The sequence below is a fragment of the Gavialis gangeticus genome, unplaced genomic scaffold, assembly GCF_001723915.1.
Source record: "Gavialis gangeticus isolate Ggan-Ray unplaced genomic scaffold, GavGan_comp1, whole genome shotgun sequence".
Lineage (NCBI taxonomy): Eukaryota > Metazoa > Chordata > Crocodylia > Gavialidae > Gavialis > Gavialis gangeticus.
Window position 1 is genome coordinate 17,682,381 of NW_017729004.1, and position 10,922 is coordinate 17,693,302.

General features: G+C 46.2%; 1 protein-coding gene across 1 annotated transcript in view; it reads left to right on the forward strand.

Moving 5' to 3' along the window:
- Positions 1 to 10,922, forward strand: part of DPP6 (dipeptidyl peptidase like 6) — a 982,502-nt gene that overhangs the window by 956,014 nt on the left and 15,566 nt on the right. Inside the window, exons 20-23 of the mRNA XM_019508144.1 lie at positions 4,174 to 4,368; positions 5,995 to 6,049; positions 8,495 to 8,600; positions 10,573 to 10,631. Coding sequence (XP_019363689.1) covers positions 4,174 to 4,368; positions 5,995 to 6,049; positions 8,495 to 8,600; positions 10,573 to 10,631 — 415 coding nt within the window. The remainder of the gene's footprint in view (positions 1 to 4,173; positions 4,369 to 5,994; positions 6,050 to 8,494; positions 8,601 to 10,572; positions 10,632 to 10,922) is intronic.

Here is a 10,922-nt window from a genome sequence, read left to right on the forward strand (position 1 = left end):
GAAGTGTTAAACTTCATCTGGTTAGTGAAGTGCTTGCCTTCTAGACCCAGGTTCAAATCCAACCTCTGCCACATTGGGAATATGGTCTTGGCCCTACATGGTCTTTTGCAGCTCTTAGGAAAGTGCCCGTATCTGTTGACTATGGGGGATTCTGAATTATAGCTCTCTCCATCTCTCCTGTAGATCCTGATCTGCTCTACATTCATGATTAAATAGTCACTGAAGATGGGGAAAGAGAAGGGAAAATAATAACAATTGACTCTATTTGGGTGGTTGGTGTTTGAATATGGGAGAGTCAGATACTGATCTCTGCTTTTTAGATATGGAAGTGGGACAGCTTCTACAGGAGAGATTGAGAGAGACCACCCTAAGAATATGTCATCCAGTGTCATCCCCCCTCCTGAGAGCTGGGAGGATGCACATTTGAGTCCTTTCTCCATCTGATTTGAACCCAAATAAGGTGGAGGAAGGGATTAAACCAGGTCTCCCATATCAAGGACCTTTAGGGTGTGCTGCACCTCATCACCAGCATGCTTAGGGAAACATGTTCTCAAGCACCCAGCCACACATACCTACTCACACATGCTGGGGCCATCCCTTCTAGCTGCTTTCAAGCACTGTGGAGACTGTGGTCTTGAGAGTAGCCACAAGGAAATGTCCAAGGTGCACTTCTCAGTTTGGTTACAAGTGGGTGGGCAGGGCATGTTGGGAGCACCCTCCTCAGACACACCAGTGCTGCAGCATAGACACACTCTTAGAGTTAAAGGAAACTCAAACATCTTAACATCAAGCTATCCCAGGTTTACAAAGAAGCCTTAAAACAGTGGGCTGCCTTCCAGAGAATTCATCAAGAGAAATCTGAGCAAGTAGTTCACATTCACCACCTGCTGCTATTTTCAGTGAGACCAGGAAAGAAGTGCAGAGTAGGAGGAGTAGAAACAAGGGATTTCCTTAAAAGATCTTCAGGTAGGGCTTCAGATAGTGCTTTCTCTGAATAATTTCTATCAGCTCTCCACCACATATAATGTCAGCTCCACTCCACTCTTCCAAACTGGTCAGCAGTTTTTTCAAACATATCCATAAACCCTGTAAATTGCCCTGGCCAAAAATGGACAGACCCTTACCAAGCATTTGCTTTAAACCCAGCAGAGAATTGCAAACTCAGTTTTTCTCAACTATGCAACTAAGTGAAGGAGTCATTTTTTGTAACCTGTATCCTCCCCATCCCACCTCCCTGGCATGAATCCTCAATTAGGAGGCATAACTAGGATGTTTTTAGGCCCTGGATAATGACAGTTGCCAGGCCAACAGAGGTGACTGTCATTTTTGCACCCTCTCTCAGCCCAGTTCACGCACACCTAGCTATGCTAATATTATAATTGCTTAGAACTCCCTTGACAGGACTGGCTGAGCCCACTCATGTTCAAATGCTGCATTGCAAGGTGTGTTGTCTTCCTTCTAGACTGTACTGGCAACTTAAAAGCACTAAGGGTGCTGACAGATGTGCAGCACCCTGCTGCAACTCATAGCGCTTTGCAGGAAGCGCCTTGAGTTACAGCAATCCCCTGAACCCAACAGATTTTTTTTGTTGAGTTTGTGGGGTTGGGGGATGGATCGAGCTGCATTTTGGAGTGGCTGCTTGTCTACAGCTGCTCTCCCCTAGCCCCACCCCTCTCCCTTCCCAGCTCCCGTGCTGTCTTCAGAATGAGAAGGGGAAAGGGCTGAGGGAGCCCGGTCTGGGGTTTGCCCAGCCTGCGCTGGATCCACCCGTGCCACCCTTCAGTGCAGGCCCCAGATGGAGCTCCCTCCCTGCCTTCTCCCCCTCCCATTCTGAAGGGAGCACTGGGGACAGGGCTGGGCTTCTTCAGCCCCACTCCTGGCATGCACTGGCAGACGTTAATGAAACGCTCTGCTTTGGAGTACCTTCATCTGAACCCTCATATAATGAGGGTTCAGATTGTCACATGATCGAGCATTTTTAAAGTGCTCCACAGCCATGTCCTTCTGTCACTGTGTGGCTGTAGAGCATTTCAGGGGCCCAATCACATGACAAACCATTACTTCTGTTAGAACCTTTAAAGTACTTACTTTCTATAATGGGCTGCTTGCATAAAAACTTCCATGTATAGTTGCCCTGCCCTTTGGTTTTAGAAACAGCAATGTCTAACCTGCTTTGAGTAGCAACAGAGTACCCTACAGGCTTTCAGGATATTCTGGTTGCGCAAGTCGCATGCTCCAAGTGCCCCAGTGTCCTGCACTTGCACCATCACATTGTATCCCTTCTCCTGCAGGGTATCAGCCAGTGGCTTGTACTTGGACAGCTTTTGCTGCTAGGTTTTTGCAAAAGCCTGTCATCTATTTTTGAAGGGGATGATCATAAACCTGAGATTTTCCAAAAATGCCTAAAGAATTGATGAGAAGTATTAGATGAATTTGGAAAAATCTTCAAAGGTCTTCCATGGCTTTCCTGTGTCTTACTGATTAGCTGTACTTTCAAGTTCAGATTCACTTTGCCCAGAGAAAGGGGTCTGATAGAGGAATGAAGGAGGCAATTGCTGCTGAATACCAAAACACCATCCTGCAGCTTCCCTTGACGAAGGGCAAAACCACCGCACTAAACATGCCGTTACACCACCAAATTATCTTGCAGAAAATGTACTTCATTATACAAGTGCTTGAGAAAGATTGGTACTCATCAAGCTAACAACACTTGATTAGGCTGCCTCTGAACCTGGATGTGTCTGGTCGTTTGTTGAGTCAATGCAAACAACTAAAGTCACATGCACATCAAAAATGTGACAGGTTTTTTCCTCCTGTCTCTGGGAATTCACAAACATGGCTGAAGTGGGTACAAGTGCCAGCACTCCCTAATCATTTAGCACAAACTAAACAACGTCTTTTCCCCTGGCAGCCGTGTCCTCTTTTTTCTACTTGGAACAACAGAGTTGAAGCAAATGTTCAGCTTAGTTGTGGTTGCAGGTTCATGTGATCCTGTGTATTTCTCATGACATTTGTAAGCCTGAGACTGCTTCAGAGAGCAGGCAGGGTAATGCAAGGACCTAATCTGGCAGAGAAAACTGCATGGTTGGACACCACAAAAAACAGCTGGGTTAGGGACGTAAGAGTGTATGGTGTCTCTGCTCTGCCTCGCAGGCTTGGGGGGGCCCCCATTCATTTGGGCACTGCACTCACTCACTGCAGCCAGAACCGGACAGGTTTTGAAGTCCTTTGTCTCATCATCTGTTTTTCTCTCCTTTAATTTGCCTTTCTGTTCTGCCTATTTGAAACAATAGTGGCACCAGATGAGTGACAATCCCATCTATAGATACTAGTCCACAGTCCTCTGAGTCTGTGGGACTGAGGGAGCCCAGGCCCACGTGGTGTGGGGGTGCTGTTGCAGCACTGCTGGTTCATTTGCAGCATTTGCGGGGGGAGCATGCAATGTGACAAAGCGAGGTGCAGCGCAGCAGGGGCTGGGTATGCAGCACAGGCCTCCAAGAGAGGAGAAACCTGTGATGGCTGAAGCAAGGAGAGCTGGAAGACCAGTGCCTAATCATGAGACAGAGTGAATGAATGTAGGTTCCTCTCTCCAAACCTTTCTGTAATGCATCTTTACAGCTACCTTGCCAAAACCCCCCACCAACACTCCAGTCCACCCCACCACCAGCAGCAAACTGAGTCCCTCCAGACCAGAGGGATGGAAATGAGAGAAGTAAATGTAGGCTGAGGTCAGCACTTCAGCTGGTATCAACCGACATCTCACTGTTGACATCTGTGGCCCCTCTCCAAATTTTACTTATCCATGGATCCTACCCAATATTTCTGTACACATCTTACTTTGATGAAGTGCTCAGGCATTAATGATGGCTGCTCCAAGAAAAGGTAGGCAGGTAAATAGCTAGAAAACCCTGCTACAGCCTACACCCCAACACCAGACACCCACATATCAGACTTCTCTGTCCATGCATAACATGAAGACAGATAACCAGGGGCTCTCTTCTAAACTCTATCACCATATAATTCACATAGCACCAGTGCAGGTTGGTCTTCCAGTTGTCTTGTAAATAGATTATAATTGTATAACCATGTTCTAGCCCAGTGTGATTGCTCATCTTGGCATTACTCATTAAGAATACATAAGATAAATTTGCTCAACATCTGTTCCTGCTTCAGGGATGGAACGCCCGGTAGCCAGAGCGTGACAGAAAAATTTGAAGTGAATTGGGAAAGCGTGCTGGTCAGCTCCCATAACGCAATGGTCATGAAGTTTGATGGCCGTGGGAGTGGATTTCAAGGGACTAAGTTGTTACATGAAGTTAGAAGAAGACTGGGCATTTTAGAAGAGAAGGATCAGTTGGAAGCTGTCCGGTGAGTGACACTGTGTGTATAGAAGCAAAGAGCATTTGTAGTGAGAATGTGTTTTAAAAGGCTCTTTGCTTTGATCCAGACACTAGAAAATACCTTTTAAATGAATACATGCACCAATTCAACCATGCTTCTCACATCTGTGAGTGCTGTTTCACAATCAATTGAAGCAACGTGCTGAATAAAGAGCGTGAAACTCTTCCTGCGCATTTCCCTATGGGCAATGGAAGGTCACTATGTAAGGACTGCATGTGTTCCCATATTGACATCCATAGGGATTAAGGACAAAGGTCTGTTTTAAAATATTTGGGAGAGGCAGCTAAGAGAGATTCGTCCTTAAGTGTTCAGGTTCGGATGAAGCCCCACTGCAATACTAAAAGAGGACCAGCTTTGAGGCCTTAACACTGTTTCACAGAAAACAGCTGCTGTAACAAGACAAGAGACCGTTGCAATAACCTATTACTGAGTTCAAGCCAACTTTCTCAAGGTTAATCATCTAGCACAGGGTCTATGGGCTGCATCCAAGCCCTGAAGGGTTGACTTGTGGTCTTAGAGCTCCTCCGGTGGGAGCCATTTCCCCCACCACTCTGGCTGCTGCTGCCACTGGAGCCTCCAGGTTCCTCCTCCTGTTCCCACTGCCTACTAGGGCGGTGCGAAATTTCACTGAGTGTTTTGTTTCAAAGCTGTTTCGACACGTTTCGAGCTCGAAACAGCAAAATCAAAACAAAACAAAAAACTTTGAAACAGCTTTGAAACGAAATGATGGCACTCAAAACGTTTCGAGTTTCAAAGCATCCTGATGGCAGGAGGCAGGGGAGAGCCAGGGCTGCGCTCCAAGAGGCTCCGCAGCCCCATGGAGCTGAGCCCGGTGGCAGGAGGTGGGCAGAGCCAGGACTGTGCTTCACCTCCCGCTGCGGGCCAGATAACAGGAGGCTGCCACTGCTGCCTGGGGCCAGCGGCAGCATCAGTCTTCCCTGGTGCAGTGGCAGCCTCCTGTCATCCAGCACAGATCCAGGGGCCTGTACTCCCGGGAGGAGTCCATCACAGCCCTGCAGCCCTCCCAGGGGTGCGAGCCCCCAGATCTGTGTGTTGATGGCACATTTGAAGTTTGAGGTGTAGTTTCTGAGAAACACCTGCATCTATCTCCTTGAAGCTTGGCAGGATTCATGTCCTCAGAAAGGGCTACCGTGCCTGTAATTTTCATCCAGATCGGAAGAAATGACACCATCAGAGTCGCACATGGATAGCAATTTTCTTATTAGTTTTGCAGGTAGTACGTTGTGCTGCAATTGTCCAGTCATAATTAACAAAACGCACGAGTTCATGTGATGCTTTCAGGTTCACAAGAGATATGTTCTGCCCGATGGACCTGGAATAGTCCATTATCCCGCCCAAGGTCAAAGGACAAAAAAGACCAGGCATACGTTAACAGAGAGCTGCTCGAAAGCAGGAGGCATCAGCATGAATTTGGGCTGCATAATCATTGTAGTGTAATCACTTGTAGATAATGCAGTCATCTTCAGCTCAAGATGATGAAATCTTTAAGCCCAGCTCTGACATCATGCGTTTCCTATAGCTGAAGGCAGGATGTTTTTTAACTGAATATTTCTTATCTATTTCATATTTTAGGACAATGTTGAAGGAACATTATATTGATAAAATGCGAGTGGGTGTATTTGGGAAGGTAAATATTTCTCATTATTCATACTCTATTTTAGCTTGCCGGTATACTTAACCTTTTGGGATTAATCTTGATTTACTAAGTGGCATGTGTGCGCTGAGTTTTTTTTTAAGATAGATTGCTTGATGTTTGAGATCGTAAAGATTGCATCCAACGATTCATCAATGTCTCCTTTCAACTTCGCTTGAAAGGGACGATCACACTAACTATTTGTCAGGAAAATGTTGTCAGGTATTTAACTATTTTTTTATGTGAACTTTCACTTAATTTTCAGCGTGTCTTTTAAGGATTGTGGGTGCATCTGGCTTGTATTGTACAAATGTGAACAATGCTATTGATTTCTGAAGCTGAGTCACACTACGGTGTGTGGAGAGTTGAGAAGCATTAATTGCAGTATGCATGCTACTGGGCATTAGACAGAGGGAGCGTTGGGGGGAAGCATTGTTGTAATAGATTTATAACTATAGGAGGTGAGGAGTACTGACCAGCTAAGAAAATCCCTATATCCGAGTTGTTTGCAGGCCAGTGCAGAGAATGAGCTGCTAATGTCAGTTCTCAGTAGGCACCATTTCAAAGGGAGCGAGGGAAGCCATGGCTCTGGGATTTGGAATTGATTCATTGGATCAGACAGGAAAGATAAGCCTGGGTGATACTCAGACGACAGCTCTGCAGACCTGGCAAAAGACAGAGCCCATATTTAAGCCTGTGAACATAGGTCCCACTTGCAGGCACATGTGTGAGCTACTTTGCTCACAAGACCAATCCCAGATTATTTCTCACACTTAGAAATAGCCCGCAGAAGTGCGCCTGGGGAAAGAGGGGAGTTTTCATATGGGACCAAGAGAGCTGCCCCCAAACTTGGAGGTTTCTCAGGGGCCAAAAGCAGGCATGACTGGAGCCCCTGTGCCTGCTGCATTATCAGGACCTCCTGATGGGCACTGCTGTCCCCAGAACGCTTTGAGTTAGTGTGCGTCATGCACACGATGTCCTACAGCCTCTGCACAGTCAGGACCGAAGAGGGGTGTGATATCCCCTCTGCAAGAGACAGTGCTACAAGAAGACAGTTCCCTCCTATGTGCAGATCATCAGGGGGACAACTGGGACTCTTGAGATAGTAACTCCCATGCATAAAGTCTTTCTTACTGCATCATGAAGCCAAAGTCATTGTGCTAGGTGCTGTACAAACTAAATAGCTACAGGGCCAGGGCAAGCACAAGGCCAAGCTTGCGTTTTTTACCTGGGCCAAACTGACCCTGAAGCGAAGTGGCATATTTGCCTCCCGGGGCACTGCAAGAATCAGACTTCCTGACTGGAGAGCTGCAGCAAGGGCCTGGGACCCTGTTTCCCAATCGCTGGAAAATCCCACGGGCCCAGCTGCATGCAGCTGTGTGTGATGCCAGCAGGTTTTTGTCACACTGGGCCTCACTGGTCCCAATGCATCCCAAATGATTGGTAGGTAAGCAGCCTGGAACAGCTCTTATTTAGTGAGCATCCTGCTCTCCTGAGCCTCGCCCTACCACTGTTTTGTGTGGTGTAATGATGTGCACACCTTAGGGCCAAGCTAAGGTCCTATCAGCTCATCCCCAGTGAATCTCCCTTGGGCACTGTCTGCACTGCTGTCCTCTGCAGGCATCACTGTATTTGCCAGGAGTGTGAAGAGGTATGATCCTTAACCAACAGTTTGCCAACAGACTTCTGTGCATAGAGGCAGTTGTACCCGCTATGCAGCACTCCCAGCATAGCTTGCTTCTCACTTAGGCATGGTATTACTGGTACACCTTTGCCAGTATCGTTGCTATCCAGACTTAGGAGTGCCTCCCAGGTGTAAGGTATCCAGGTTGTAGCCATATTGGTCTAGAGGAAAAAGCAATCGGGGCTCATGGTAGAGGTGATCTCTTTTATTAAACCAACAAGATTTTTGCAAAAAAAAAAATCTTTAATTGGAAGCTTTTGGGCACAAACATTCTTCATCGGGCATTGGAGAAATGATTGTAAAAGTTCTCCTGGGTAGAAATTAAAGTTCATCTTTCACAGGATTTCACAGAGGAGTGAATAGATGGAAAGCTCCTCTGGGCAGGCAGTTCTTAGCTGGTAAGGAGGCTCCCAGTGCCCAGGCATAATGCACTTGCACTCCTATTCCAGAAAAGTGCTCCTCTTGTCGACACAGCCTTTGATTCCAGGCTGTGGGCACATCGTTGTTTGTACAACCCCTAACTCCATGAGGTTAGCGCCTCTAGGTGCTACCACAATGCAAATAGATGCAACAATGAGAACAGATACTGCTTTTTTCATCAGAATCAATGGGTTAGTAGACCTAAATTATCCCAAGTGCTAGACCTTAGAAGAAAATGATGCAGTGCCATTTTCATGCTGATTAATGTCTGCAATGATTGTGGTGGTGTCCGGCGTCTTGCATGCTCAGGTAACGTGTGGCTGTTTGTACTCTAGGATTACGGTGGCTATCTGAGCACTTACATCCTTCCGGCTGGTGAAGACAACCAAGTGTTCGCATGTGGAGCTGCTCTTTCCCCACTGACAGATTTCAAATTATATGGTAAGCCAAACTCCTCCAGGCCCCCAAATACCAATTCCTGTCAGCTAATAACCATCCTCTAAACATGTTTACCTTGCTGTATTTCTTAAGACTGTACCTTTGGGTCTCCTACTGTGTGTTGTGTTTGTCTGGTTGGGCTGGACTGTAAATCCTTTATTCCCACGGACTCAGATAGCCTAACTCCTGACTTCAGTGGGCTTACTCGCAAGGCCTCAAGTTCAGCTGTTGCCTGGCTCTTTATGACAGAAGTCATGTGTCCTTTTGTCGTGCACATGCTGGGTGCCAACGCAAAGTGCAGCCATCCACAGCTCTGATGGCTCACCAGCTCCAAGCTGTCACTCCTCCTGCAGTACCCCATTAATGCAGAAACGGCTAAACAGTAGAGGAGATGCATACAAGTGTGAGAGAAACACAACCCAGGAGACTTTTGAAAAATTAGAAAATATCTCAGGCTTACTGCTGCTCTGCGCACCTCCATTGCAATAGCTGGAGTCAAAGTCGATAAGGGCAGTCAGAGCTTTTGGACTAGAAATTCCTCCAAACTGCTTCGCACTGTTACACATTCAGAGCCAGATTTGGAAAGCTGCCTATGGTTGTTTGGGCAAATGGACAAGTCTGCGCACTGCAAGCATCTGGTGTGACATGGCTTTACAAAGAGCATGGTCCTATATTAAGTTAAGTGCCTAAAATAAAGTCGTACAAAAAACTAGAACTCTTGGTTCCAGAATGATACCTTGTATTAAACCAACTGGGAAATTGCAGAAAAAGTGTCTTTTGTATACACAAAGACACTCTCATGGACCCAGAGGGACAGCCTTCCATCTTCAGCTCCCTCTGTGCAAAAATGAAGTTTACTTCCTACTTATGGAGACTTTTTAACCATCTTGTACCATCTATACTTTTCCCAGAGCCTGATAAGGGACTTTGAGCCCAAAAGCTTGTAGAAAAGGACAATTTTCTTGCGATTTCCATGCTGGTCTAATAAAAGGTACCATTTTGGAACCCAGAGTTCTAGTTTTTTGTATGTCTTCTTGTCTCAGACCAACACGGCTACCAAGTACACCCCTAAAATAAGGTCTCACTTCAGTCTAAAAAGCCTAGGTCCGTGCATGGGCAGGCCCTGTGCCTTCAGAGTCACATTGGAAGCGTCTCACATGCCGGGGCCTTTTTCAAGGTTGGTCCTTGCAGAATTGGGGCCTGCTTTACAGTGTTACACTGGGGAGGACTGGAACAGCTCACTGTTGCTCCTGCCAGCTCACTGGGGACTCACAATTGAGCTCTTTTTCCAAAACTGCAAGGAAGCTAGGTTTATGTCTGTTTGTTCACGGAAGAGATGAATGCAGGCCACCTTCTAGACCTGTATAACTATTTTCCTCCCTGCCAGAAGCCACAGCAGCCTCCCTCTCTCCTCTTGCCTGCCCAAGAGGGAATGGAGGGATGTGTGTGATTATCTCCCATGTCGTCTGGGTGTAAATCAGGAGAAACTCCACTAGAGTCGATGGTGTTCGAACCATGCAGTGCAACCTTTACTGCAGTCACCGAGAAGTGTTGCACTGCATTCAAGGAAAGCAGAACTGAACCCCAAATGCTGCTAATGACCAAGATAGGTCTGATTATGTTTCATTGCATTCAGGACGTGATAACTTAGCCACTGGAGGGCTCTGCTAACACCTGGAAGTACACATTGATAATGCAAAACGGTGTAGGGAATAACATAGCAGGTGTCTATGATGGGGCCTTTGAGTTGCAGACTTGTTTTGACAATATCTTTATTAGAATTAACTTGGTCTCCCCATCAATGTGATCACAGATTGATTCACTAACTAATGCTTCACAGTTTTCTATTATACTATATACATTATCTTATGACGAAAGCCGAGTTAAAAAATGTGGCTTTTATTTTTTTAACGGTTTGATGTGGCACACTGTGAAATCAGGTAAAAACAGTTTGTTTTCTTTATTTCTTTTCTAGCTTCTGCCTTTTCTGAAAGGTACCTGGGGTTACATGGGATCGATAACAGAGCATATGAGGTAATTGCACAGGGTTGAGAACAGAGCTTTGAATCAGTGTCTACTTCTATGGTAAAATGTAAATATTGCTTTAACCCCGTCTCCCCAGTGCCATTGGGTCAGAGGGGGACACAGTGCTGCCGAATAGTAGAGCCATCTTCTTTTGAAAATGATTTGCCTTTAAGTCTGTGGCTGAATTAGCTTCTTTTTTCCTTCCCTAATGAGCTGTTTCCTGATGAACTGTTAACTCTCATGGTAGCCCTCTAGCTTAGCTAAACATTAGCACCCCCATTTTTCAACAAAAGCTGTTTG